Source organism: Neofelis nebulosa, chromosome 12 (genome assembly GCF_028018385.1).
Source record: "Neofelis nebulosa isolate mNeoNeb1 chromosome 12, mNeoNeb1.pri, whole genome shotgun sequence".
Taxonomy (NCBI): domain Eukaryota; kingdom Metazoa; phylum Chordata; class Mammalia; order Carnivora; family Felidae; genus Neofelis; species Neofelis nebulosa.
Genome location: NC_080793.1, coordinates 2,012,698 through 2,039,860, shown reverse-complemented (window position 1 = coordinate 2,039,860; position 27,163 = coordinate 2,012,698). Strand labels below are relative to the sequence as shown.

The 27,163-nt window shown below is 63.8% G+C and overlaps 1 protein-coding gene, 2 long non-coding RNA genes and 2 other non-coding genes across 8 annotated transcripts; 3 read left to right on the top strand and 2 right to left on the bottom strand.

Annotated features, from left to right (window-relative positions):
* Positions 1-11,058: 11,058 nt before the first annotated feature.
* On the bottom strand, positions 11,059-12,720 carry LOC131491080 (uncharacterized). The gene is made up of 2 exons (XR_009251302.1): positions 12,619-12,720; positions 11,059-11,742 (listed from the first exon to the last, which is right to left on the bottom strand). It is a non-coding gene; the product is annotated as an uncharacterized LOC131491080 (long non-coding RNA).
* Positions 12,721-13,304: 584 nt separating this feature from the next.
* Positions 13,305-16,692, top strand: LOC131491079 (uncharacterized). 2 transcript variants are annotated; one of them, XR_009251301.1, is made up of 4 exons: positions 13,305-13,963; positions 14,305-14,394; positions 15,103-15,214; positions 15,959-16,692. It is a non-coding gene; the product is annotated as an uncharacterized LOC131491079 (long non-coding RNA). The 2 variants fall into 2 exon arrangements; XR_009251300.1 differs by having other exon boundaries at positions 14,305-15,214.
* Positions 14,095-14,228, top strand: LOC131492281 (small nucleolar RNA SNORA17). Its single transcript, XR_009251985.1, has one exon. It is a non-coding gene; the product is annotated as a small nucleolar RNA SNORA17 (small nucleolar RNA).
* Positions 15,282-15,417, top strand: LOC131492279 (small nucleolar RNA SNORA43). Its single transcript, XR_009251983.1, has one exon. It is a non-coding gene; the product is annotated as a small nucleolar RNA SNORA43 (small nucleolar RNA).
* Positions 16,693-17,941: 1,249 nt separating the features above from the next.
* DIPK1B (divergent protein kinase domain 1B) lies at positions 17,942-26,097 on the bottom strand. Of its 3 annotated transcripts, none has more exons than XM_058693580.1 (5): positions 24,122-24,884; positions 22,458-22,592; positions 19,679-19,786; positions 19,394-19,570; positions 17,942-18,637 (listed from the first exon to the last, which is right to left on the bottom strand). In XM_058693580.1, exons 1-5 carry the CDS (start codon positions 24,260-24,262, stop codon positions 17,984-17,986), a joined length of 1,215 nt encoding a protein of 404 aa, XP_058549563.1. In that variant the 5' UTR covers positions 24,263-24,884; the 3' UTR covers positions 17,942-17,983. The 3 variants fall into 3 exon arrangements, with proteins under 3 accessions (XP_058549563.1, XP_058549562.1, XP_058549561.1); XM_058693579.1 differs by lacking the exon at positions 24,122-24,884 and adding an exon at positions 25,869-26,097 and having other exon boundaries at positions 17,943-18,793; XM_058693578.1 differs by having other exon boundaries at positions 17,943-18,793; positions 24,122-24,880.
* Positions 26,098-27,163: the final 1,066 nt, after the last annotated feature.

Sequence of the window (27,163 nt, the reverse complement as noted above, 5' to 3'; positions counted from 1 at the left end):
GACCCGCACACGTAGGTCTCCGGCACCTCCCGCCGCCCCTGTGCTTTTGTGGGTTTGCTCTGGTTCTCTCGGATCCTCCTCCCGGCTCCCTTGAAGGCGTCAGGTCTCCGCCCGAGTCCCTGGGTCACCCACCCACCTCTACTCTTAGGAAGACGTGCAAATGCACACCCTGCATTTCCTCCCATCTTCCTCTCTCCTCCCAGACTTGGGTCGTCAGATTTGGGAGTCGAGAACACCCCTTGTGTCTTCCCTCACCTGTCCTTCCACCCAGATCTTCCCAGGCTGACCCCGAGGCGGTCCTCGGGCTGGATTCGTCTCCTGGGAGGTGGGGGTCAGCGGACAGAGGGCAGACGGTGCCGGTGGGGGCAGGAGAGGGCCGTGGTCCGCAGGCCGAGTGCCAGCTTGTCTGCCAGGGCCCCCGCGCTGGGTGAGCCCCGCCGGCTCTCCTCTTTCTTACCGGGAGGCATCCTTGTCCTGAACGGGCACCAGGGAACCTGAGTGAAGAGACCACTTTGCTTGGAGACGAGGGGCGGTGTGGCAAGGGCTGCAGAAGACGTTGGCCTTGGATGGGGAAAGCGAGGCCGGCCACGCACTGCTGTCCCGTTCAGGTCCCTCTGGCACCTGGGTTCACCTGCAGCCGGAGGGGCTGGTTCCCGGCAGGCTTGCCACATCCCCCTGGAGCCCCCTGGTCCCTCCTCTCCGCCTGAGGACTCTCTCCCAGACACGGGAGCCCATCACATCTGAACTGGGGATCTGTGCTTCCTCACCTTGTCACCTGGGCGGCCGGTCCCCAGACCAGAAACCTGCCCGTCTGAAGAGACCACCAATGCCTCCCTTGGGTCTCACTTGCCAGAGTCCCTCCCCGGGACGCCCCGCATCTCTGACGCCTGCTCCCGTGGGGGCCGCCTCCCTTGGACTGGGACGGGTCTGGCTTCCATCCCGGGGAACGCACTGGCTTTGGTGCATTAATTGGCCCAGAGTCCTGTGAACCTTTCTGGCCCTGGGTCGTGAGGGATGCTCTCCCCTCTGTGGTGTGACCGTCCAGCCTTCTGCATCTCCCAGTTTGTGATTGGGCCACGGGAGGACCAGCCCTGTCCTGGCTGGCGTCAGACTGTGGCGTCACAGCACGCACAGGGGTCTCTATCTCTGACACGTGCCCTCTTTTACTAACACAGCCTCTTGAATCCTCGTGACATCCTCTCCCCTCCCCGGTGGAAGGCCCGTGTGACCGGTTCTGAGGGAGAGAATATAACGATGGGTGTCGCTTCCAAGCTGGTTCATGAAAGCCTGTGGTTTCTCTGGGTTCCTTTTCTCCCGGGTCCATTCTCTGTCTCTGTGTCAGTCTGTGTGTCTGTGTGTGTGTCTCTCTCTGACGAAGCAAGAGCAGACAATATGAGCTGCCCCAGGAGGCCCAGTGCCAAGAACCTGCAGAGGCTCCGGGCTGAGACACAGAAGTCCTGAGACCCCCCAGTCCCGGCCGAATCCTGCCAAGAGCACGTGCCCGGTCGCGGTCTTGGAGGCGGACCCTGCCCCAGTCGAGCCTCCGCTGAGGCTGCAGCCCTGGCCTCCTGGGTGACCGTGGGGCTGAGGCTCCCAGCTGAGCCGAGCCGGGAGACTCGTACAGAAAGTGTGAGGTGGTCCAAGTAAGGTGAATGTGTCCCCCAGCATACACAACAGGCCATTCTCCAGGCTGGGGCCCGGGCCCGCCCTTCTCCCTCCCGAGCTCTCTCCGGCCACACTGGCTCCTCCTCAGCTCCTCTCCGGACAAACCCTCCGTGCCTCTGAGTCTCTGCAGCTTTGCTTGTCCCCGGAGCACACTGCTTGCAGACGTGTGTGGGACTGGCTCCTCTTGTCCTTCTGGGTCCCAGCATCAGAGCCACCCTGGAAGCCTGTGAGACCCCCACCCACCCAGGGCCCCTGGCCGCCCTCCTTCACCCTGCTTCATTTCCCGACAGTGTTGGTCTTTCCTTTCACACGGATTCACTCTTGTGCTTTGACCCACCTCCCCCTCTGGGCTGTGAGCTCCTGGAGGGCTGGGACCTCACGGGACCTTTGACTCAGGCCCCCGGGCCCAACACAGCCCCTGCTCAGGGTGAGAGGCACAGGAGCTGAATGCGTCCAGAGAGGATCTCAGAGCCCCTACCTGCCTCTGAGCAGCTCACGCTGTGGACATGCAGACTAATAGTAAGAGGTACATGTTGGGTTGGGGGCAGGGGACGCCCACCTTGACCCCTGAGCGTCCCTTCCCCCTCCAGAGGCTTCACTGAGCACAGTGGACACAGCCTGCCCCCTGGTGGTCAGCACCTGCATGACAGCCCCAGGCAGGGAAACCAGAAAACAAAACACACACGTTTGTTTGGGTGTAGTCCAGGCAGCAGCCCTCCCTGGCCCTAGGGGGGCACAGGGGCAGGACCTGCGGGCTCCAGGGGCGATGTGAGGACTTCACAAGCCTCCCTTGGCCCCCGTTCCACCTCTCCCGTCCCGGTGCCCCGTTCACTCCTAAGGCTTCCTCACCCCAGCCAGGGGACTACCTCTGGAAGCCCATCGTAATGAGGCCCCGGGGCTCCGACAAGGAGGGTGTTGACCTCGGTCCCCACACCAGGGTCCGCTGCTTGGCCACGTGCTGCAAACCCAGGTCCTCAGTCCTCCAAGCTCGCAGGATGCCTCCGCTCAGAAGGACCTTGAGGGAGGAGATAGCATTTTCCCAGGACCAGGAGCATCTTGGGGCAGGGGCAGAGGTCCAGGGCCAGCAGACAAGCCTGTGGGACCCTTGGGACACCACGTCTATGCAGCCCAATTTACACAGGAGTAAGCTGAGGCCTGTCCCGTAGCCCCCTCCCACTAGGGGGGTGTCTCCTTCTAGATCCAGGCTGGTGGTGGACACAGGACCCCAGATCCCGTCTTCTTCGGGTGCCCTGGGGAAGTGCCCAGCCCAGGCAGCCCCCTGGGTACCCTGGAGACCCCGCTGGCCATCAGGCTGGCACGTCTCCCCACCCCACGTATGAGCCCTGGTCATGCTGCCAGCACACTGGGCGCCCCTGCCCCGTGGCAGAACTGCCTCTAGTCCCCTTCTTCTTGCCCCGGTGTCACCTCCCCCCTCCAGGGTGTACTCCCCTTGAGCCGCTGCCGGGTGGTCAGTGTGCGTGTGTGTCTGTGTGTGTGTGTGTGTGTGCGTGTGTGTGTGTGTGTGTGTGTGTGTGCGTGTGCTTGCCTGTACGGTCTGGGGACATGCAGATATAACAGCCCCACCTCGTATGGGGTTGATAGGGATCCGACGGGATCTCAGGGGTCTCCTTCCCAGGGCGAACCCCAGGGGAGGACTGAGTTTGGCCTAGGACGGAGACCCCCACTGCTTGGACTCTGCCCACCTCACGTGTCCTGGGCCGGTCCCTGGCCTCAGTCTCCCACCTGGCCCTGAGGTTGGGCGTGGAGTGACGTCAGCGTGGACAGGGCCCAGGCTCTCCTCCTGGGTGGATGGAGAGGAGATGTGCCAGGCACACAGGCCTCCCTAGCAAAGGGCAGCTGGGTCTCGTGTCCTCGGCCTGGCACGGCTGTGTGCCCTCCCCGGGGGGCTCCGTGCCACTGATCCCGTGTGCACCCTGCCTCCAGACCGCTGCCCTGTAACCCCAAATCCTGTGAGCCCTCGGATCAGCCTCACCCCAGCCAGTGGGCTGCAGACTTGAGGGCCGGGTGGGTTGGACACGCGGGTACACGAGGGTCGCCGAATGTCCCTATACCGTCCCAGCTGTCACAGACCCCACGCTCCCCCCCAGGGTCCAGCTGGGTGCACGGCCGGGGCAGGGGGCCTGGAGGAGACGGTGGACACCAAGTACGGGCAAGGAGAGGATCGGCCTGTCACCTCCCGCCTCCCCCTCCTTCTCTCCACCTCCTCCCACGGTCACTGCCCGGAGACTCCAGAGACAGAGTCGCTCTGTCACCCGCCCTGGTGTCGGCTGGGCTCCCAGCTCCAGGGCCGTGACCCGCTCTGACACGTTCGCGGAGACAGAGCCCGCCAAAGGCCCAGACTAGAGCCGGCCCCGCATTCGCTCTCGCATCCCCTCCTGACGCGGAGCCGGTGCCCTCGACACGGCGAGACCCCCGCCAGCACCAGCTCCAGAGCCAAACCCGGCTCCCGCCTGCCTCGGCACCGCTTACGAGACACGGCCAGTGCCAGCTCCAGACCGGAGTCTTCCCGTCCTCATCCGGGAAGGCATTCTTTCTCTTTTCTTGGTTTGTTGCTTTTCATGAGTACGTGTATTGATGTCTTAAATGTAATATAAAATCGACTTTCTCGCTTTAACTTTTTGAATGTCTATTTTTGAGACAGAGAGAGACACAGAGTGTGAGCGGGGAAGGGGCAGAGAGGGAGGGAGACACAGAATCTGAAACAGGCTCCAGGCTCCACGCTGTCAGCACAGAGCCCGACGCGGGGCTCGAACTCACGAACCGTGAGATCATGATCTGAGCCGAGGTCGGACGTTTCACTGACTGAGCCCCCCAGGTGCCCCTCGACTTTCTCCTTTTAAACATTTAACATGGTACAAGTCCCTGACCTTAACTAGGCTTCCTCTGCCGGGCGCCATCACCGCTATCTAGTTCCAAACATCCCCATCACCCCAGGCAGAAAACCAGTCCCCGCCGAGGGTCAGGTGCTTGCTCTTGCCGACCCCCCGTGCTCCCCGGCAACCAGCGACGTGGCTCCCGTCACTATTTCTTTACTTCTCATTATGAGTTTTTCACACGGGTGGGATCCTACAGCGTGTGGTATTTTGTGTCTGGTTTCTGCCACTTAGTATAACGTTTTCTAGTTCGCCTATGTCGGGGGCGCCTGGGAGGCTCAGTTGCTTACACATCAGACTCTTGACTGCAGCTCAGGACATGATCTCAGGGTCACGAAGTGGAACCCAGAGACGGGCTCTGTGCTGGGCGTGGACCCCGCTTCAGATTCTCTCTCCCTCTCCCTCTGCCCCTCACACTCTGTGTACGTTCTCTCTCTCTGAAGAAACAAACACCGAGTTCATCACACTGTAGCCCGTATCCACACTTCAGTCCTTTGTGCCCGAACGAATAAAGGGCTATTGTGAATGGTGCTGCTATGAGTATTTACGTACAGGCTTTCGTTAGAGCACCCGAACTCGATTCTTCTGGTTATACGATAGACAACTTGGGTGAAATGATACGCATACGCCCGACTCTTCGAGAACGTGCCAAACGTTCTGCTACAGAGGCTCCACCATTTTACGTCTCCCTCGGCTACGTAAGCGGGTTCCGAGTTCTCGAAATCCTCCCCAACAGGTGTGATGTCGGTGTATTCAGTAGAGCCCCTCCTTGTGGGTGTGGGAAGGCGGGTTACTGTGGTGGTGCGGTGTCGGGTTGCATTTCCCTTTTTTTGTATATTCCAGATGCAATACCCTTATCGGAATTACGGTGCGCCAACATTTCCTACCATTCTTTGGGTTTTCTTTACATTCGTTTGAGATTGTCAGGCATTCACAAAACGTTTTGGCAATGATGAAGTCCCGTGTGTCTCTTTTCTCCTTGGTTGCCTTGCCTCCGGTGCTACATTAGAGACACGACTGCCAAACCCAAGGGAATGAAGATTACCCTCTAAGTGCTCTTTATTGATTTCTGGGGCGTTAAGATTTTTGCCCTTGAGAAAATGTTTTCCTTATATTTGAGAGGGAGAGCATGAGTGGGCAAGCGGCGGTGGGGGGGAGGACAGAGGATCCGAAGCGGGGTCCATGATGACGGCAACGAGCCAGCTACAAGGCTCAAACTCCTGAACTGGGAGGTATGACGTGGGCTGACGTTGGATGACCCACTCACTGCCTGAACCACCCAGGTGCCCCTGGAGATCATTGTTTTCCGTGGTGTCAGGTAATGTTCTGAGTTCACGCTTTTCTGTGTGGAATCTGGTTTCCCAACACCGTTTGCGAATACTCCGTTTTTACCGCACGGAACGGTCTTGGCACCCATGTTCATAAACAAGTGACCATACCCGTACGGATTTATTCATTGATTCCCAGTTGGATTCCATTGATCCATATGTGTTGGACTTCTCTGCCCATAGCTTGGTGAAAGTATTATAATCTCACACAGAATGTTTTTATTCCATGATATTTTGCCCGTAAGGTCATGGAATATATACACGTATTTTCCTTCTTGTCCATTCGAGAACTTTTAAATTATCCATCTTGTGTAGTAGCTGTGACCAAACTTCCATTACGCTGTTGAAATGAAGTGTTGGAAGAGGGCATCCTTCCCTTACTCACCATCATAAGGGAGAACGGTCAGTGTTTAACCACTGAGAATGACACACATGTGAGTTTTTTCCTAAATACCCTTTGTCATAATGCAATCTCCTATTTCTATTTCATTGGCAGCACTTGTCATGAAAGGTTGTAGATTTTGTCAAAGCTCGTCCTGCAACGACGGATCCTTCTTGAACCGTGTTGGCCAAAGCACCAGTGAGAGCGTCAGGCTCTGGGGTTGGCTTTGTTGGGAAGCTCCAGAAAGGCTCACATGCACAGAAACACACGCACACGCTGACACTGACTGCCCAGCTGGGGATCAGAGGGGAGTCCACACTGGGAGGGGGTGGGTAGTACGGGGGAAAGAAGAGAAAGGCTGGAGGCAGTGGGGCCATGGGGCAGGGACATCAGGATTCTTGGCAATAGCCCGGGACCCACAGCATGGGGAGGAGGACATGCCGGCTGAGGGTCAGGGGGTCCCCAAGGTGTCCGGGGGGATTGCCAGGAACTAGAGGAGGATGTGGTCTGGGGTCCTATGTTCAACACCTTGGGCCCCTGGAGCTAGGAAGTGCGGATGGGGCTACAGCACAGAAGGACTCAGCTTTCTCCTCCTAAAATGGGCTGCGTAGACAGTGTCCCAAGTGCCCCACAGGCTCATAGATGACTCTGTGTCCTGGGATCTTCATCCCTGGCCCTCTGATCTCCCCTCCTGGGAAAATGCTTCCTACTCCCTCAGGGTCCTTCTGAGCAGAGGGCAGCCTGGGGGCTTGGAGGACCGAGGACCTGGGTGCGCAGCACATGGCCAAGCATGGACCCTGGTGTGGGGACCGAGGTCAAGACCCTCCTTGTTGGAGCCTCGGGTCCTCATTAGGAAGTGGTTCCCCAGGCAGTGCCCTGGCTGGGGCGAGGAGGCCTCGTGAGGGACCTGAGCACCGGGCCTGGGGAGGGACACGGGCCACAATGGAGGCTTCTGAGGGTTGTCACCCGGACCCTGGAGCCCAAAGGGCCTGCTCCTGCGAGACACACAGAGAGAGACAGAGTCCGAGGCAGAGACAGAGAATGGACCCAGGAGAGAGGAAACCAGAAATTCCATGAATCGGCCCGGAAATGACACCCAGTCATTATATACTAGCCCTTAAACCCGGTCACATGGGCCGCCCACCCGGGACGGGAGGGGTGACAGAGGGACGTGGGACTAGGATTCGGGAAGGCTGGGAGCCACAGTGGGGACTGCCCAGCAAGTAGGCCCAGACCAGGCACTGGGACCCGAGCCCAAATGTAATGGAGCCCCTGGCGTGCGTGTCCGGTGGGTCCAGGGTCTGAACGAGTTCACCTCCACCTTCCCCCGGGCCTGGGACCCAGGCAGGAGGGGTGGCTGTGCCTGGACCCGGAGAGGACCCAGGCCCACGTGAGTGTGTTCCGTGCCAGGCCCACCCCTTCCTCATCTTTCCACGGCCACGTGTGCCCACGAGCCTCATGGGATAGCAGGCACGGGACGTGTCTACAGGTGGCTCCCTGATGGCGCCCCTACAAGTAGATGCCACAAGGACCCCACTGTGCAGACCGGGAGACCGGGGGACCCTAGAAGGCACGGGGTCTGTGCAGGGCCCCAGCACTGGTCAGGAGGAAATCCCAGGTCTGAACCCAGCGCTGTGGCCCCAAAGCCACGGCCCCGGCTGCACCTGGCCTTGCGGGAACATGTCTGGGCTGTGTTGGTGTCACTGTAGGGACAGGGCATGGGATGGAGGGGAGCCCTTTGCAGCCTGGGAGGGGCTCTTGTGGGAGCAGGAAGCCGGGTAAGGGGGTCCCAGGAAGTGACCTCACCTCCCTGGTAACAGAGCCCAACAGAACTCGGAACCCGGGTCACCAGGCACCCACATTCTGGAGACAGCGCCCGACTGGGCTCATTCGTTGGGACACCTTCGCCTGACAAACATGTTCTCCTGTTGTGTGCCCGTGTCCCCCGGCTGCCGGCTCAGGGGAGCCCGAGGCCGCGATGCTTCCCGACCCTTGAGACAGTGGGTCAGGTCGTGCACAGGACGCCTCAGGTCTCTATCTCGCAGGGACCCAGAGGTAACACAGGGAGACCTAGGGATATCCAGTCCAGCCCGACACCACTCTGATCTGACCTGTGCGCCCCCATGTCCCCCTGTGTGTGTGTGTGTGTGTGTGTGTGTGTGTGTGTCTGTGTGTGTCTGTGTGGAAGGAGGGGTCGTGTGTGGAGGGCCCACCTGAGCAGGGGCAGACTGATGAAGGGGTCAGATGCCTGGTGGGCGGGTCAGGCTCACATCCCCGTCAAGGGTCGATGGGAGGGACAGGGTCTGCTGGGGTGGTCCTCTTGTCTTGGAGGTTCATCACAAGCCCTGCTGGTGGATGTCACTGTGTCCCAGGGGCAGGTCTGTGCACATTCAGGTCTGTGTCCGATTTGGGAGCCACAGGTGGAGAGGGTGGAAGGACTGTGAGGATGACTGGGCGGGGCTGTGATGTCTCCGGGCCGTCCGCGGGTCACTGTCTTTACAGAAATCAACCGATGAAATCGGGAAACGTCTGGCCGAATCCCGATTCACCTGCCCTACAGAGTTGTGCGTGTGCCCCGTTGCCCAGGAGGGCCACCCTGGACCCAGGGAGAGAGTGGCCACACGGAGGTCTCCGGAAGCAGAGCCTAGAGTTGGCCTGGGAAGGCCTCCTTCACCGCCGTGGCCCCTCCACAGGGTCCTGGTTCACCGGTCCTGGGATGAGGACCCGGAACCCCCGGAGCCAGAGCCCGAGGGTGAGAAGGCTGGGGTGGGAGATGTGTGTTCTCGGGCCCGGGCGGTGCTGGGCCACCCAGGGAGGAGCCTCCAGGGGCTGGTGTGGGGCCAGGAGCAGAGACTGAGAGCCCTGGACTGCGGCCTGCAGGGGGGCAGAGGTTCTGGTGTGGGTTCCTGGCCGTGGCTTCTCGGGGAGGCTCTGGGGTGAGTTGTGTCTCTGCAAAGGCCCCTGGAGAGGCCCGTGCTGGGTGGGGGGCCCGCGCTGGGTGGGTGGGGGACCATCCCTCCTCTCACCCTGAGGCCTTGGAGCCGCTGCAACCATCACTCTGTTTCCTTCTCAAGAGTCCGGGGCAGGAGCAGAAGCCGGTGCGGCTCCAGAGCCCTGCCCAATGGCATCGGGGTCCTCGGCATCTCTGCAGGCAGGGGTGGAGTCTGGGGCGACTCCTGCTGGGGCCGGAGAGCCAGCAGATGACCTGGGACCTGTGCTGGGACAGCGGGCACCTGAACAGAGTCAGCTGGGTCCTGCTTCTGCTCCTGCCTCTGCTGCTTTCACAGTTCCCGCTGCTGCTCCCAACTCTGTTCCTGTCACTGCCCTTCTCCCCGCCCCTCCCAATGCCCTTCTCCCCGCTCCTGCCCCCGCCCCTGCCACTGCCCTTCTCCCCGCCCCTCCCAATGCCCTTCTCCCCGCTCCTGCCCCCGCCCCTGTCACTGCCCTTCTCCCCGCCCCTCCCAATGCCCTTCTCCCCGCTCCTGCCCCCGCCCCTGCCACTGCCCTTCTCCCAGCTCCTGCCCCCGCCCCTGCCACTGCCCTTCTCCCCGCCCCTCCCAATGCCCTTCTCCCCACTCCTGCCCCCGCTCCTGTCACTGCCCTTCTCCCAGCCCCTGCCACTGCCCTTCTCCCCGCTCCTGCCCCTGCCCCTGCCACTGCCCTTGTTCCCACATGGATGCCAGCCACAAATGAAGGGCCTGAAGGCTCTCACAGGGTGTTTCTTCTATATCTAATTGTTGTTCCATTCCCGGACCATGACCCCCCACCAGAATGTCTCTTCCTCTTCTACCTTATCCTTTCTCTCCTCTTCTATTTAGCTGTTACTTTATTTGTTCATTGTTTCCTTATAATCCACATTAATCTTCAATAAAAATTTTTGTTTGTTTTACGTTGTGCAATTCCTGAGCACTGGGCACGCTCACGACACTGTGAACCACGCCACAGAATATTGTTGCAGAAAATCTCGGTCCCCAAGGGTCACCGTGTACCTTGAGCCCTCACTCCCCATTCGTGCCCCCGCCAGCCCCTGGGAACCCCCAGTCTGCTTTCTCTCCGTGTTCCGTTACCTACTCTGGAGGTTTCCTTCAAGTGGAATCTCGCCAGAGATACCTTTGGGTCTGCACCGACTTTTCAGACAAGAAAGATTCATTTTCGTACTTTGTGTTCGTTTGAAATAGACTCTTTCTCCTTTGATATTGAAATCGCAATGGATTAAAGATTAGGTGGGAAAATGGAGGCCCCTTCGGTGACAATGGTCTTGGGGTGGAGACCCCTGTGCGTGCTGTGACACCACAGCCCGACGCCAGCCAGGACATGGCCGGTACTCCCGTGGCCCAAACAGAAACCAGGAGATGCAGAAGGCTGGACGGTCACACCACAGTGGGGAGAGCATCCCTCACGACCCAGGGCCAGAACGGTTCACAGGCCTCTGGGCCAAATAATGCGCCAAATCAGTGCGTTCCCCGGGATGGAGACCAGACCCATCCCAGCCCAAGGGGAGGTGACCCCCATGGGAGCAGGCGTCAGAGATGCGGGGCCTCCCTGGGAGGGACTCGGGCAAGTGAAACCCAAGGGACGCAGCGCTGGGCACCTTCAGAGGGGCAGGTTTCTGGTCTGGGGACCAGCAGCCCAGGTGACACGTGAGGAAGCAGAGGCCCCAGCCGATCCCCAGCGAGAAGTGTGACAGGCTCCCCTCTCTGGGACAACAGAGCGCAGCCCCCATCTACGCCGCAGGCGCATACCCTCCCCCAGCAGGGCTGGTCCCGGGATCAGCAGAGAAACCCTGGCGCAGTTTCTCAAAGGTGTTGTTTTGGGGGTGTTCATCATAGCAGTGGTGGACATAAGGGATTGGGAACAGTGATGGGACCCTTGGTTCTGGTCCACGTTGGGGAGAGAAATGAGTTGAGCAGTAGAGTGGGTGTGAGGTCTCTACGTGCGTGGGGACTGGGAGACCTAGGGGTCATCTGCTGTAAGACCCATTGTCTGTGTCCAGGATGTGACCTGCCAGCCCAAAGCCAGCTCCACCAGCAAAGGCCCTCCAGCCTTTTCCTGGGGCTGCAGAGACCGGAGTGAGTGAAGAGAAGCCTCACTGCCGGGGGTCCCCTCCCAGCCAGGCTGCTGGACGCAGCGAGCACCTGAGCTGGATACGGGGACGCAGGGGAGCCTCCTTCTGGCATCGGCGGCCCAGACCCGCCGTTCCGTGGTCCCAGTCCCGGCTCCACCGTTGCGAACCGTGCGGCCTGGGCAAGGTTGTTAACCCTGGGGCCTCGGTTATCCTCCAACTGTGGACAGGACACTCCCCGTGCATCCGCTCGGATGGGCTGTGACCATTCCAGAAGGCAAAACAGATGTAAAGCTGGATGGGATCTGGCCCGTTTGGGGACAGAGGGGGCTCCACGGCTCTCGCCTTCCTCGCATCTGCCCAAGAGGCTCTCAGGCCACAGCACCGATCAGGCAGTTGATGTGAACCTGACTACATGGGAGACAGAAACGCAGCCCTCAGTAGAGCTGCCACAGGAAGTGTGCCGCTGAGCAGGGGACTGGTGGGGAGGGGGGTGCAAGGATGGCCCTCCCCCCTCCAGGCGGGCGGTAGGAGCTGCCTTCTGGTGCTTGGAGGAAGTGGCATGCCGCTTCCCTTTCGGCCAGTGTGGGGTCCCGGTCATCCTGTGTGGGGTGTTCTCGGTGGGCAGGAACAAACCCAGGGCTTCCCCTACTCTTGAGGTATGTCTTCAGCTTCCTGAGCTCAAGCTCTGAGCAGGGACCCTCCCTGGAACTGGGGAGACCATGGGTGCCAAGCTCTGGGACGTGGCAAGGCCTGCTGGCACTCCCCCTGATCCCCAGATGCTGTTTGAGAAGGTGGCACCCTGCCACCACCTGGGATCCATCCGGTCCCAGTGGGACAAAAAGGGAAACGGGCAGCTGGCTCCCACGGTCAGTGCCACGGTCACCCAGGTCAACAGAGTGGCCTGCTGCTTCGAAGACCAGAGTGTGACGGCCGGGCACAGGGCCAGGGTGCTGGAGCACTGGATCCGAGTGGCCAGAGCATAAGAAACTCCTCTTTTCCTCAGAGTTAGGCCTCCAGCTAGAGTTGGCTGGTCCCTCCCACTGGGACGGAGCCTCCCAGAGCCTCCCGCGGGCTGTTAGGTAAATGGGGAGCGGGGAGGGTGTACTTCCTTCCCCAAAGCAGCCCAGAGCTGCCCAGAGCGCTCACAGCCAAATCGAGCTTGCGGCAAAAATGGACATGCCTGGGGCGGGCCAGGTCTGGGGGCACCCTGGGACTCCCCACTCTGCCCCCAGGGCACGGTAGCATTCTTCGTGGATCTGTCCTCAGTCCTCAGCAGTAACTTACCCTGACTTGACCCCGGCTCCACAGGCCACGCCCCATCGGCCCCAGTTAGCGGTAATTTGTTAGCTGGGGAAAAGCTCCAGGAGGCTAATGAATCCCTGGAGGGTCCTTCCCGACCCGACCCCAGAAGCTTCCAGGTGCAAGGAGGAAGCAGAGGGGCGCTGCCTGGTGCCCTAGCGGCCCCGCCCCGCTCGGCGAGAAGCCGAGCCCAGGAGACCCCCGCCGAGGCGGTGAAGGCGGCGCTCCCCGCAGGGGATCCTCCTGAGGGCCACCCCCCGCCGCCCGGCAGAGGCTCAGCCTAGCCTCGCAGAGAGGAGGCCCCAGGTTCGGGGCCGCTCTCGGGGTGCGGGACAGGTGCTTTGCACAGATCGATTCCTGCAATCCTGCCCCCCCACGGGACGTAGGTCACCGGATCTCCGTTTCGCAGGCTCGCACTCTCCAGGAGGAGGACCCGGGGCTGCCGCCCGCAGCGGACCGAGCCGGGGGCGCCGGCAGAGAGGGGGAGCTCCAGCCGGTGGGGCCTGGCAGTCTCTGGGGACGGCTCCCGGGGAGCGACAGGCGGCAGCAGAGGCCGGAAGACTCCGCTAGGGGGCGCTGCGGCGGCGTGCTGGGGACGACGGCGCGGTTTGGCCCTCGCGGGCCGCCGTACGCACTATAAAAGGCGCGCCGCGCGTGCGCGCGTCCTTTCCGGGCGGTGGCGGCGTCTCCGCGTGGTGCGCGCGGCCTGGTTCCCGGAGCCCCCGGCGCCCGCCGCCCCGCCAGGGCCTCGCCAGCCGTGATCCGAGCTGCGGCCGTGCGCCCCCGGTGCCGGGCCGGCCGCGGGAGGGACGGCGGGCCCCGGGCCAGGCGCCGGGCGGGTCCGGACCTTGCTGAGCGCCCGCCGCCCTCCCTCGCGGGTTGAGACCCGTAGAAAGTGGCCTCCCGCCTCTGGCCACGCGTTGTTTTTGCTTTAAAAAGCGGGTCGGCTGCCCCTCATTCCCTGGTCGGGTGTGGCCGAAAGGCGGCTTCCGAAGCGTGGTGGTGTGAATGCCGCTGCTTAGCCGGGGGCCCGGTGGGAGCAGGCATTCCTAGACCTGGCCCCCGGGCTCCATACGCGGCCAGCCAGTGACCTTAGTTTTCCACACTCGAGTTAGGCGGGGACCGGGGAGGGGGACGGTAAATGGGTTTTGGGGGTTCCTGGCCGCAAGTAGGCCTGGTGGCAGGGTCTCTGGACGCCCAATGCAAGCGGAACAGCCCACGAGAAGTGGCTCCTTGTGGGTTCGCCGGAGTTTTAGAAAGGGCTGCTTTCCTTTTTCTCTAGGGAGTTTGCTAGAGACCGAGCACCTGGGAGGGCGTCCTGGGGTCTCAGGTGAGTCGACACGGAGGCGCTGGAACAAGGCCGCCCCGACGTGTGATGTGGTTTTCTGAACGGGGCCAGTCCACCGTCCGCGTGGTCAGGGGAATAACCCTTGAGTTGCTGGTGTTCCCGGCACAGAGCTCACTGCCCCCAGAGGCGTTGCAGGTGTGGCTGCGTTTGTGTCACATTTGTGTCATTCGGCGGCAGAGAGAAGGGAGGCTTGTCTACGCCCAGCGTTCCGGCTGCAGAACGTCTGGATGATTAATAGTCTGACAGCGGACGGGGAGCTAGATCGTAGATGTGCTTCCTGGCACCCTGGAGCCTCGCGTGAAAGCCCTTCCGTTGTGTCGCAGCTCTTGGGTGGCCTCGGTTGGTGAGGCGGTCCGGCCTTTGACAGCAGGAGGTAGGAGTGGGTCGCCGACAAGCAGGGATGAGCAGAAGAGGTGAGTGGATTTCAGGTAGGCTGACCTGCTGAAGGGCTGAGGGTTCCCCGTCCCAGGGGATGAAAACAATGAAGGCACCTGAAGTTTCCTTCGGGGGAGGCCGAGCACCGGCACCCAACCGTTAACCTGCTTCAAATGACTCTGGGTCAGAGCGTCAGCGTGCTCTGCCTCCTGCCGCAAGTTGGATGCGCTGCACAGCCAGAAACTCAAGCTGTCAAGTTGCAGGGTTCTGACAATGCGGAGACCGTGGCGCAGGCCGGCCATCCTGGCTTTGTCCGGTTTTAAGAATTGCAGGGCACTGCTTCCTGGCCCGTCCCCTGGTTTGTGGCTTTCTGGTCCGTTGGTTAGTAGTTTTCGGGGTGGGGGGAGTGGGGGCGGGCAGCAACCCTTCCTGAGCAACCTCAGGAAGGAAGGCCCTCCTCCGGCTGCACTGCGGTCCCCCCGGCTACATCGGGCACTAAGGCGCCAGTGCGGCCTGCCCGTTGGGGCTCCTAAAGGTGACCGCAGAAAAGTTAAAAAGGATCACCTCGTCCGTAGCAGCCGGGGTTGTAAACACGAGTGACGGGCAGGACGAGACCGCTCGAAAGCGCCTCCGTGCCACGCGCCTCGCCAGACGGCTGTCACAGTCCTGCAGAGGTAGAGGCTGGTGTCTGACTTGGTAACAGTAATAATGGCGGCCAACTTTACACGGTGGTTTTTGGGGGTCAGGGTATTTGTTCCTTAATCCAGGAAGGAAGGGGACTGCCAGCCTGTGCACGTGGGCCGGAATAACACCGTCACCGTCCAGACCGAGGTGGAGAGGAGACGCTGGCCCCACCAGGTGAGGTGTTACCCCCCCCACACCCCGTCTCCTCGCTGGGGGTCGGGGGGGGGGTGGCTGTGCCCCTCAGACGCCGGGCCTCCCGGCACCACAGACACAGCTTCTCTGCTGCACCTGTGACATTGGGGCAAAGAGGAAGCGGCTATTTCTACGCTCAGTGCTCAGAACCGTGGGCACTAAGAATGGTTTGTAGCCGAACATGCCTGCCGGGTGTTTACGCGCCGCAGGTAGACCTGCCTCCGGGCTTCTAGCTGGGAACGCCGAGCAGGGCACCAGCCGCTTTGCTCTTCGGGTTCTCCTGTGTAAGATGACCCTTGGGGGGGGGGGGGGGGGGCGGGCGCATGGAGGTGAGCATGTGGCCGGCCTTTGGACCACTGGGACTGACCAGGAGAGGGCCTCCCTCTTGGAAGCAATCGTTCTGTAGGTCTGTCTGGGGAGGGCTTTCTGGAGGTCTTTGGGCGTGTGTGTTTTGCACTCCCGGCTGCTACGAGTGGCTGGGGCTTCTAAGCCCTGCTCCCCCACACCCTGCTCTAAGGACCCTTGAGACAACAGAGCAGGAGGTGGGCCTGGAGGGCGGGTGGGGGAACACCAGAGGGCTTTGTCCTGCCAAGGAGACGCCGCAATGCCACCTAGAACCCTACGCGTGACCCTCCAGACCAGCGCGCTGGCGAGTGGAGGGGGGCGGTCTTGGTAAACGGCACTCGGGTAGCGGTTGTGACGAGGGCTGCCCTGCCTTGTTTTCAGGTGGAGAGCCCAGCCGGCCCAGCCAGGCGAGATCCAGGCCGTCCGCTCAGGGTGAGACACTCCCTGATACAAAGCAGAGAAGTAGCAAGGTATTTTGCATTGCTTTCTGAAACGCCTGTGCAGAGTGTTGGCGTGTTGGAAAGCGGTCCTGTGTTGTGGGTCTGCGGGGCGAGGCGGGGAGTGTTGAACTGTTAATTGAGCCCCCTCTGACTGCAAAAAATCCAAGAAAAGTAAACGTGGTTGAGAGCAGAGACAAGGGGTCAAGATCCATCGGGGGGCCAGGGCCTCCACTTTTGATGCAGTGATTGTTGGCAGAGCAGCCTCGCCTCTGCTTTCAGAGGAGGAGCCCCCACTCGGAGGCCGCCCCGCGCGGGGGTCTCGGGTCCTCATTCTTCCTCCCCGGCCACTGCGTCCCTCGGGGAGCAAAGGCTTCGGCAGCAGAGGTTTCGAACTGCCCGGAGTCCATGATTCTAAACTGCTGCTTGTGCCGCGTGCGGACTGTTTCCCCCGCAGACAAGGGAGGAAAGTCCGGACGGGGAGAAGTTATTTCAACTAAGGTAGAACGGGTGCTAGGAACTAACACTGAAAACGCGGTAGGACGGCCGGAATTGGGAACAGCTTTAAGCAAACGGTGGTGAAGTAAGCTGAACGATTTAATGCTTTTATGTTTCAATAAAACTGTTGCTCTGTTGGCAAAACTCGAGACTAAATCGGTCTTGAATAAGCCGTCTTGACTTGGCTTCTCCTCAGCCTGCTTAGCGGAGGCCCCGTGGCGACGGGGTGGGTGGGCGCACGCACCGGTGGGTATGGGGGTGGGGCGGCTTTGCTCCGCTGAGCTGCCACCTGGTTGTTTGACCGGGTGACATTTAGAGAAGGGCGTGGGCTGGGGTGTCCGCCCCAAGTTCCTGAGTCACTTCCCAGGCAGGGCTTTAAATAACCCCTTGGAGTTCAGTCTGCAAAAGCCCACTGCCTCGGGAGTTGTCCCCAGTGACCTGGGGCAGGGAGGTGTGCTTACCCCAGCTCGCCAAGTCAGTCCCCAGTTACTCTGTAGAGGTCTTGAAGCCGTGACCCCAGGACGAGAGAGGGAGCCACCTGCCCGCACCCTGGGGCTGGCTCCTGCCCCTTCTGTGGGGCAGGTGGCAGCCTGCAGATTCTCCGTTCCTTGCACAGGCCTGGGCTCCTCAACAGTGGGGACCCCGAGGGGCGGGGAGTGGTGCCAGGCTCCTGCAGCTTCTCTTTGGGGAGGGGCAGGGAAAATGCTAGACTCTCCCAGATAGTGGGTTTTCCACGTTGGGGTTCACTGAAACCCACCAAATTCCTCCAGTGTGTTCTGTGAGCCCGGCACCGCAGGAGGGGTGGTCTGGAGCCAGAAAATGGGCTGCTTGTCAGTAGCCGTGCAGAGCTGGGCTCCACGCTTCTTCCCTGAGCACCTTTGCCATTGCGCCGTAACCTCAGCAGTCTCGGTCCCATCCCCACCGCTCCTGCCCCCACCGCCACCACCCCCAGGATGTGGCTGGGCTCTAGGAGACCCCAGCGCGATGCCCACTGAGGCCTTTTCCCACAGCTAGACCCTGGGGGCCACGTGTCTTCCGTCCGCAGCCCCCACTTCTGAGCCCAGGTGGCTGACAGCCGGTCTAGGGTCCAGGGTAAAGGACTCCGGGGCACTCACAGAAAAGCTGTTTATTTACATCACGAGTCCTTAAAGGTAACAAAACCTTGGGAGGGTCCTTCAGCCCCTGGTGGTCAGGCTCTGGGTACTCCCGTCCTGCTCCCCCGCCCCCACCCCAGCCTCCCGGTCCAGCTCAACAGCCCCTCTGTCTGGTCGTGGGGTCTGGAGAGCTGGGAAGGCGGGGGGGTGGGGGAAGGGCTCCACACCACCTCCCGGGCTTCTGTGCAGACCGGCCGCTTGGCTGGGCCCCCTCCCCGCCTCGGTCCTGGCCCGGCCCGGCCGGGTGAAGAGGGAGGAGTGGCCCGCTAGGGCCCCGGGCGCCCCCGGGAGGGCGGGAGGGCGGGAGGGGGGCGCCATCAGGAGTACTTGGTGTTGGAGATCTCCTTCCAGAGCAGGGTCTTGAGGTGGCTCAGCACCAGGGAGTGGTGCGCCTCCACCTGGCTGGCCAGCCCGCTCAGCGTGGTGCAGGTGCGCAGCTGCTTGCCCAGCTCCTCGCGCAGGTCGGCGGGGGCGCCGGGCAGCAGGTAGTCCCGCAGCAGCTCGCACACCTTGGCCAGGTTGGGCTGGATGAGGTCGCCCTTGCACTGGCGCATGAGCTTGTCGCAAGGGGCCCTGCAGTCCCGGCCGTACGTGCAGTCCGCGCTGTGCTCGCAGTGGCGGCCCCGCAGGAAGCGGCGCACGGCGGCCTCGGGCGCCACCTGCTGCAGGTCGGCCATCTTGAAGTCGTACTTGGCCGTGTAGCCCACGTTGGCCAGCGTGGTCTCGCACATGTAGAAGGTCCCGTAGGCCCCGTGGAAAAGCTCCTCCACGAACTCCAGGAGCCCGATGGCGATCTTGGCCCTCCAGGGCCACGCGGGCCCCAGCCACTGCTGGAGGGCCGTGTGCAGGGCGGAGGGCAGCAGCGGGCGCAGGAGGGGCGGGAGAGCGGCCCCATGCCAGGAGCCGTGTGGGACGCCCTCGGTGACGTAGAGGTCCCCACAGGAGCCCAGCAGCCTGGAGGCGTGGTCCTCCTGCAGGGACAGCAGCAGCAGAAACTCGTTCCGCTGCAGCAGGGCCCACACCGACTTGGCCTCCGCCAGGGACACCCTGCTGTCCTTGTTGAAGTCCGCCATGAGCAGGACCCGCCCGACCAGCGCCGGCAGGGACGGCAGGTCCCCCAGGTTCGCCTGACATCGGAGACCAAGGGAGAGGGAAACCGAGTCATTTCGGGGCCCGCGGGCTTGACCTCATGGTGGGTTTCTAGGCTGGCAGGATGCCAGCCTTGACCTACTTGGTTCAGCCCCTGGGACCCCGTGCATCGGCCAGCTTGGGAGAGCCCGTCCAAGCGCACACAAGCAGGAGGGGACGGCCCAGGGAGGTGGGAAGACCTCTCACCACCTCCTGGGAGCCCTCCCTGGCCACTGGCACACCTTCATTTCTCCAGGAGCTGTTTCTGGGGCTTTCTGGTCTCCTCTGGTGCTCAGGGAGCTTGGGAGTGGGCACCTCGGCACAGAGGTGAGAGGTGTGCTGGGCCGGTGGCTTCTCATCTGCTCCCACCCACCCCCACCTTCCATGCACACACAGCTCCCTGCTCCCCCCCACAGATGCCCCGGGCCAGGGAAGGGGTCCTCTGCACCCAGGGGGTGGCCCCCTGAGCAAGCGTCTGCTTGCAGCCGAGGTTAGCCAGACCCCTGTCTGGTGGGTACGGCCCCGACCCAGCCTGCCTCCTGCCCTGTGCACACATTCCTGGGGTCAACTCCACACCCAACTCGCAGGAGCCAACTGACCTTGAGAAAACTGAGGGTCATCTCTCGGAACTCCTTAATCGAGGTGCCCCGTGTGGGCTTGTCAAACAGTACCAGCTCCTGCCGGGGGGCCGCGTCCGACCTGGCCTTGGAGTTGAGGCCCTCGTCGATGCCACACTTGATGGTCACCTCCTTGCCCTGCCACAGCCCGCTGTATACCTGGGTGGGGCCAGAGGAGCCCTCTGTGCAGATGTCGGTGGGGGGGGGGGGGTGGATGACAGCGGAGGGCCTGCCCCACACCCGACCCTGCGACCCCGCTGGGCTTACCTGCCGGCCAGGAACAGAGGAGAGACAGGCCCTCCACTCCACCTTGTGCAAGTTGCACAAGTCCTGGCAGATGGAGCCAGAGATGATGCCCTTGCGGTACTGGTCACACTGCGGGTGGGGACACCAGGGAGCGGCCTGAGGAGGCGGGGCCCCTCCCCAGGCCCAGTCCTCACCCCATCATCCACGTGGGGCACCCCGGGTGGGCAGCTCGAGGCCCCACCACACCTGCCAGGTGCCCCCTGGTTCTCAAGCGACACTCCCTCTGGGAGGGCACCACCACTGCAGCCTCCGGCCACACCCGGAGCAGCTGGCAAGGGCCTCTGCTCCCAGGGCCTGAGAGCTGCCCCCCCCACCCCCACCCCCCGCCACCCAGCCCCCCACCTGCCAGGTCTGGGAGTCTGCTGCTCCCTGGCGTGGGCCCCGCCTCTGCCCCGAGGGTGGCGTACAGGGAGGCTGGGGGCCAGCTGGGGGCACTGGCGCGGCCCCTCCCCGTGTCCCGACACCCGGGGCTTAGCCAGACCCACAGCCAGTCAGCCGCTCGCAGCAATAACCAGGTCGGGCCCCCTCCTTTGCGGCCCCCTGAAGCCCGGGGGTCTGGGCTGACCCTGAGGAGGGTGGGAAAGCTCAGCGGTGACGGAGTGCGGCCCTTCTCCCCCCCCCCCCCCCCCCCAGGCGGGAGGTGCGGCCATCTGGAGCACTGGAGCTTGTGGGGTACATTCCTGGAAGTGCATCACCGTTGCCATGGAGCCCAGGCCCTTGCCGAGCCGGGCTTGGAGGAAGGAGAGCGAGGCGCCCAAAGTGCAGGGGGGAGGGCGGGCAGGCCCGGGGACAAAACCCAGAGGCCGCGGCTCAGCTCGGGGAGCCGGGAAGGAGGGTCCGTGCCGCGGCGCCACTCAAACGATGCCGTCATCAAGATGGCAAAAGAAAAGAAAATCCCATTCGCCCACCTCGTAGGGACGCCCTCCGCCACGAGGGGTGTGACCCCCCAGAACCCCACGGAACTGCAGAGCCTTGGAGGTGGGTGGGCGGGGGCGCACTGCCCTCTGGGCCCGGGGAGGGGCTCCCACAGAGGCTGAGGGGGCAGCGTGTCGCCTCGCCTCCCAGCCTGCTTCCCACCTGCACACGGGCCGCGGCAGGGGCTCAAGGCTAGTACCCACCGGACAGCCAGAGGCCGCGGAGAACCTGACCCGAACTCCTGCCCGTGGCCCTGCCGCGTGGTCGTGCACACGCTGTGGGGCCTGTGCGAGACAGAAGATACCCCCACGAGGCAGAAACGTCCTCATGGACCGAGGGCCAGGCGCTCAGCAGCCGAGAGACCCTGGGGGAGGGTGGGGGGAACGGAGGAGCTACAGTCCCCCTTGTTGGGAGAGGGGCAGTCCCCTGCTGGTCCCCCAGCAGACCCTCTAGTTGGCTGCTCCCTGTACCCCTAGGCCAGATCCCCAACCCTCACCTCCTGCCCGATCTCCCTGCCCCACCCACCACCCTCACCCCAGCCACCCTGCATCCCCCCACAACCCTCACCACAGGCCTCCCAGGGCCCCAGGTCGCCTGCCCTGCACCTGGCTCCCCAGGCCCATCCTGGCCCTCCCCAGCCCCACCAAGCTGTCCACACAGCAGGGCCTCTCCCCACCCAGAGCCCCCCCCCCCCCGTCTGCCCTTGTGTGTCCCTGGACCCCCTGGACCGTGAGGGCAGAGCCCTGTGTCTGGTGCCCAGCTCAGGCCTGGCTCCTGGAGGCCACCGAGAACAGGCAGAAAATGGGAAAGCCGTCCCCCCAGCTTGGACACCGTGTCCTCGGGGCCCGGTGTTGGCCTGTCCTGAGGAGGTGCTTAACCAACACTCTTGAAAACCCCATCACATGGGTTCTCCCACCTCCGGACCCCCCACTCCCTCCCCACTGCCACGTCTGGACCTTCCCAGTTGGGGCCCCTGGGGGCTCTAGGCCAGAGCTGGCCTGCCTGAGCCCTCCCGTGGCCAGCTTCAGCCCCACACAGGACCCCCCCCCCCCCCCGCCGGAGACAAGGCCCCCTTCATCTTCCAGGCTGCCCGGCTGCGGTGGGGCAGGTGCAGAGCCCCGAGTTCCTGGTGCTCCGGGGTGGGTCCTGCAGGCCCATCGAGGGGGCGGCAGTACCCTGGCCACCCGCTCACCAGGGGCTCCAGACTGCCCGGGAGAAGGCCAGGCAGGGTGCCGAGGGGGGTCAGAAGAGCCTGGGGCTTGTCGGTGCCCCGTGGGCTGGCGCGGCCCCTACCTCCCGCCCGAGTCACCGAGTGTCCACAGAAGCAGGACGTGAGCTAGGCGTGCACACACGAGTCTACATACCTTCACGTGTATGAGCACACGCAAGCTCGTCACGCCCCTCCCCTCCCACGCACACCCACAAACATACACGCTCATGAGTGGCTCACACACGTCACATTCCCTGAGGCCACAGGCAGTGACCGCCCCCCCCCCACCACGGGAGGCTCTGAGGACCATGCCTCACAGCCTCCCTTAGCGAGGGGCCCTCGAGGCCACCCACACTGTCCATCCCAGTCTCCCTGCTGAAAGGCCTCCCCCCAGACCTCTGTGAACGCGCCCAGCCGCCAGCCCGTGCCGTCCTGCACACCTGCACTGGCGTCCCCACGGTGCCCCCCTCCCCGCCACCCCGTCTCTTCCGCAGCCAGCCAGAGACGGCTTTGCACGGTGCTCCTGGGCCCACCTGAAAGCCCACCCTGCTGGCGTCTTGAGGGTCCAGGGCATGCCGCCCCCGGCCCCGCGCCAGCCCACGAGGCGACACTTACGATAACCACCTGGCAGACGTGCCCGCGGCAGAGCTCCGCGTAGGTCGAGTAGTGCACATACACCAGCCAGCTGCCCACAAAGATGCCCAGCCACACCAGGAAGACGTACTTGACCCGGAGGCCCGGGAGCCGGCCCTGGGGGGAGAGAGGAAGCGCCACGTTCAGGGTGCGTTTACCTCCCCCTCCACTGACCCCGGCCTTCCCGGCCGACCCCACCCCCCACCCCCGGGGCCAGCACCCTGCCCGGCTCCGGCTTCCAAAGCTGCCCACCGCCCGGGGGCACTCCCTACGTCTCTCCTCCCAGTCTCCCTCCGCCCTCGGTGCACCCACTCCGGGCTGGGGGCCGCTGCCCGGTGCTCCCAGACTTTTAAATCACGCAGGCAGGCAAAAATAAATTTCAAACCGAAGGGACACCTAGAGTAGGCAAGTCTACTTTGACGAATAAAGACCTTTTTTGACAAATTCTCTCCCGTCTTGCCTCATTTCATGACGACGTTGTAACCTCTGCACAAGGTCGAGGTGGAAAATCACCACCCGTGCACCCTGTCCTCTGACCGGTGGGCAGTTCCAGCTGGGCCAGGGCCAGCACGGGGGACGGGGCTGGGGTGGCGCTGGCACAGGGGGCAGGGTCTCAGCAGCCCCCACCCGGGGAGCCTGGAAGGGACACGACCTCGCACACCCACGAGAACGGCCGCATTGTCCCGAGGGCCAAAGAGAGGCACAACCCAAGGGTCGACCGACCGGTGAGGGGGGAAATAAAACAGGGTCCGTCCACACCGTGGAACGTCATCCGCTCTTTAAAAGGCAGGGAATCCCAACACAGGCTACAACGAGGATGAACCTTGAGATCACTGTCCTCAGATGAGCCTGTCACAGAAGGACAAGTCCTGTAGGATCCACTCACAGGAGGCCCTGGAGAAGTCGGATCCACAGGTGTGGCGGGGAGGGGAGGGTCTGTGTATAACGGGGCAGAGTCCAGTCTGGGAAGATGAACACGTTCTGGGGACAGACGGGGGGACGGCTGTACGACCACGTGAATGTGCCTGACGCCCCTGAACTGTGCCCTCAAAAATGGTTAAGATACTAAACTTCATATGGTGTGTATTTTCCCACAGTAAACAATAAATAAGATAAATAGCCCTTGCCCCCACTGCCAGAGGCCCTGTCCCAGATGTCTGGGGTGTGGGGGTTCAGCCCCCTCTGCCAGGTTTCCCCAGCTGATGAGCAGAATCGCAGGACATGAGGGCCCCAGACCCTTGCACAAGCAGGTGGGCTGAGGGTTCGGTGTCCCACCCAGCTCCCAAACCCCTGGGTTCCAGGGACACCACCTCCCAGCCCCACCCCCTGCCCTGGCAGATCACAGGCCTCCCAGACCACCGTCCTAGAGCAGCCAGCGGAGGGGATGGGGTTACCAATGTCTCAGTCGGGGCGGGGGGGTGAACCCCAGAGAAAAGGGCTGGGACCCAGGGGGCCAGGAGAGCAGGAGGGCCCAGAGCTTCAGGTCCCCGTGCCCCCCCCCCCCCCACCTCCCTCCAGCCACACTACGTGCCCCAGGGCGGCAGCTCCAGTCCTCGTAGTCCGGGGTCCCGGCTAGCTGAAGGCTGGGGCTGGCGCTGAGAGACAGGGCCACCGGCTCTCCAGTGAGGACTGGGTGGGGGCCTCACCTCCCGATTCCCTGGCTCCCGCCCTGGGAGGGGTTGCGGCAGGAGGGCCCCGGGGAGCTCCAGGGGCCGCTGAGGGGCAGCAAGGACCAGGGAAGAACAGGAAGGCTTGGGCCTCAGCCCTCCTTGTCCCTGCCACCACATCTGCTTCCGTCACATTTGTTCAAAATGAAAAACAGGAAAGCAGAGAAACAGTGGATGGGGGGCCGGGAGCTGGGGGGTGTCGCTGTGGCAGGACAAGGTCAGAAGACTTCCGGCCGGCGGCGCACAATGCCGTGAGGTGGCGGGAGCGGGGCCTTGGGTGGGCATTCAGCTCCCAGAGGGCCCTGAAGGCTGGCGGCAGGGGTCAGAGGTTGATGGGTAGGAGGAGGGCAGGCCGGAGCAGCGCTGGGCCTGGGGGGACCTGGGGCGGACCCAGGCACACGGGGTGACCGCGGGCCCAGGAGCCTGCCTGCAGGGCCCAGCACAGAGAGCTCCTCAGCCCTGCCAGACTCCCTCCACGCTCTCCCAGTATGCGGTCCCCACGCACTGGGTCCTGGATGGGTTACATGGGTCCTTCCTCTAGGAGCCGTGCCTGCCCTCCAAGCGTCCCGTCTCCCACCAGTGAGTGAGCCCCTGGGGCAGGACAGGCTTACTCTTGGGCGAGTCCCATGCAGCTCCCCGATCCCACCTGGCCTCAGTTCCTAATCAAGCCACTTGGGGAGTAAGGAGAATCACTCAGGGGTCAGTAACAGCCACGTCACCCATGCACCAGCACCCCACGCGCACCATGGCACCAACCCTTACCTCTAGCCCAGAAGGATGTTTCACGGACAGGGAGACTGAGGCTCTGAATGTGGCCCCTTAATAGCAGGTGGGCGGGGCTGGCTCCAACCCCTGGGAACCAGACCATCCCAGTACCTAGGTCAAACTCTGGGCCTCCTCTGCAGCAACCTGGTCAAGGCCCCTCCCTCAGGATGGGGGGGGGCGGGGAGGGCACACCCCACTTCCCAGGCCTGGGGGTGCGCCCTCAGACCCCTCAGCTCCCATCTTGCCCAGGGCTGGGTGGAGACCAGGATGCACCCTGAGGCCCAGGTGGGCAGGGAGGGCGTCCCCCACAGACACAAAACCCGAATGTTTCCTGACTCCCAGGCTTCTTCCCGGAGGGGACGGGAGGACAGCCAGGCCGGGGCCAAGGGCGCACCACGGCAGGGACCCTCTTGCCCCAGGACGGCCTGCAGAGGCCAGGGAGGTGTGGGCTGCTCCGAACAGGGCTGCGGAGGGCAGGTGCATTTCGGTCTCGGGGGTGGGCCTGGCCCCGACCACCCAAAGCAGCGGTGACAGGCTTCCCACCGAGGTTCCCAAGGCAGCCTGCGCTTCCCCCGCAGACAGCGGGCCCCCTGGCGGGGACGGAGACTCGTCCAAGGTCATGGTGGGGTCAGGGCACACCCCTGAGGTCGGGCCGGCTGGGAGACGACCCACGGGGAGGTTATGTCCTTCTGACGGCGTTTCTGCGGGTCCCAAGTTTTCCACAACAGGAAAACCAACCTCACCTCTTCCAAGTGCGGGGCCGGCGCGGACTCGGCGCGGTTTCCGGGCCTCTGGGAAGGGGGGTGGGGGAGGGGTCCCGCCCGTGGGGGAGGGGCTTCTGCGGCCCCGCGGGCCGGGGCGGCCACCCCGCAGCCCCCGCCGGCCCGCGACGTCCCGACCCCAGCCCCTCCCAGCCCGCGGGCGGCACGGAGGCCGGGGGAGGGGGGTGGGGGGCGCCTACCTGCAGGCCTTTGGAGAAGGGGCAGAAGAGCGCCAGGTGCGCCAGGCGCCGCAGCCGCCGCATGGTGGGCCCCCCGCGGGCGCGGGCCCGGCTCGGCTCGGCCTCAGCCCCGCGGGCCGGCCCGCAACGGCCGCCCTCCGCCGCCGCCTCCCCGCGCGCCCGCGCCCGCGCCCGCGTCCGCGTCCACGTCCACGCGAGGGCGCACTCCGCCGGTCGGCCCGGGCGGGGCCGCGAGCGCGAGCGCGGGCGCGGGCGCGGGCGAGGGGCAGGGGCGGGGGCGCGGGAGGAGGAGGGGAGGGGCGCCGGGAGAGAGACGCGGGCGGGGGGAGGAGGGGAGGAGCGCCGGGGAGCGGCGGGGAGGGGAGGGGGCTAGCGGGGGAGGGGCGGATGGCGGAGGGGGCACCCGCGGCCCCGCCCCGGCCCCGCACCCCCGGGCTTTGGCGGCGGGGCTGTCACCGCGAGCCGTCACCGCGAGCTGCGGCGGACCCGCCGGGCGGAGGGACGAGCCGGCCGCCGGCAGGGCGCCCTGGGGAGGGTCGGGCGCGTGGGGGCGCGGAGGGGGCGTCCGGCGCCAGCCACCCGGCGGGCCTGGAGGAGGGGTGGACGGACGCAGTGCGAGCCTTGGCCCGCTTCTTCCATTTTTCAGGGAACGCGGTGAGTGCGCCCTTCTCTGTGCGCGGTTCCGCCGGGGCGTCTGCGTGCAGCCCCGCAGCGCCCCCACCAGCGGGCCCCCTCCCTTCGAGCCCCCGCAGCCCCGGCCCTGATCGGCGCCCCCGCGGCCCATAAACGGAAGAGGGCAGGGACAGCCTTGGGGTCTGGCCTGTCGCCGGCAGAAGCCAGAAATTCACTGAGCGCCCGTGTGCCCGCGGAGCCGCGCGCCCGCACCGGTGCCGGGCTCGGTCGGCGCTCCCGCGGACGTGGGGGGCGGGGGGCAGGGGCGGGGGCCCGGCTGCCTTCAACGTCGCCTTGGGTTTTGTGAGAGGGTGCGTTTTCCCTTCCCGCGTGGAGGAGGCTGGCAGAGATGTGAGCCCGGACTCCGCCGGGCTGGGGTCAGCGGGGCGTCGCCCCGGGTCCTGGTCCTCGCGGCACCTGCTGGCGGGAGCGGGAGCTCTGGCCGCGCTGGCGAGCGCGCCGCGGTGTCTCTTTGTGGCTGGACCCGCATTTCCCTGTCGACTGACGATGTCGAACATTTTTTCTCACGAGCTTCTTAACCACCCGTATGGCTTCCCTGCTCAAACGTGTATGTTTTTAAATGTATTTTTCCCTATTTTCTTTTTTACTGTGTTGTTTCCTTG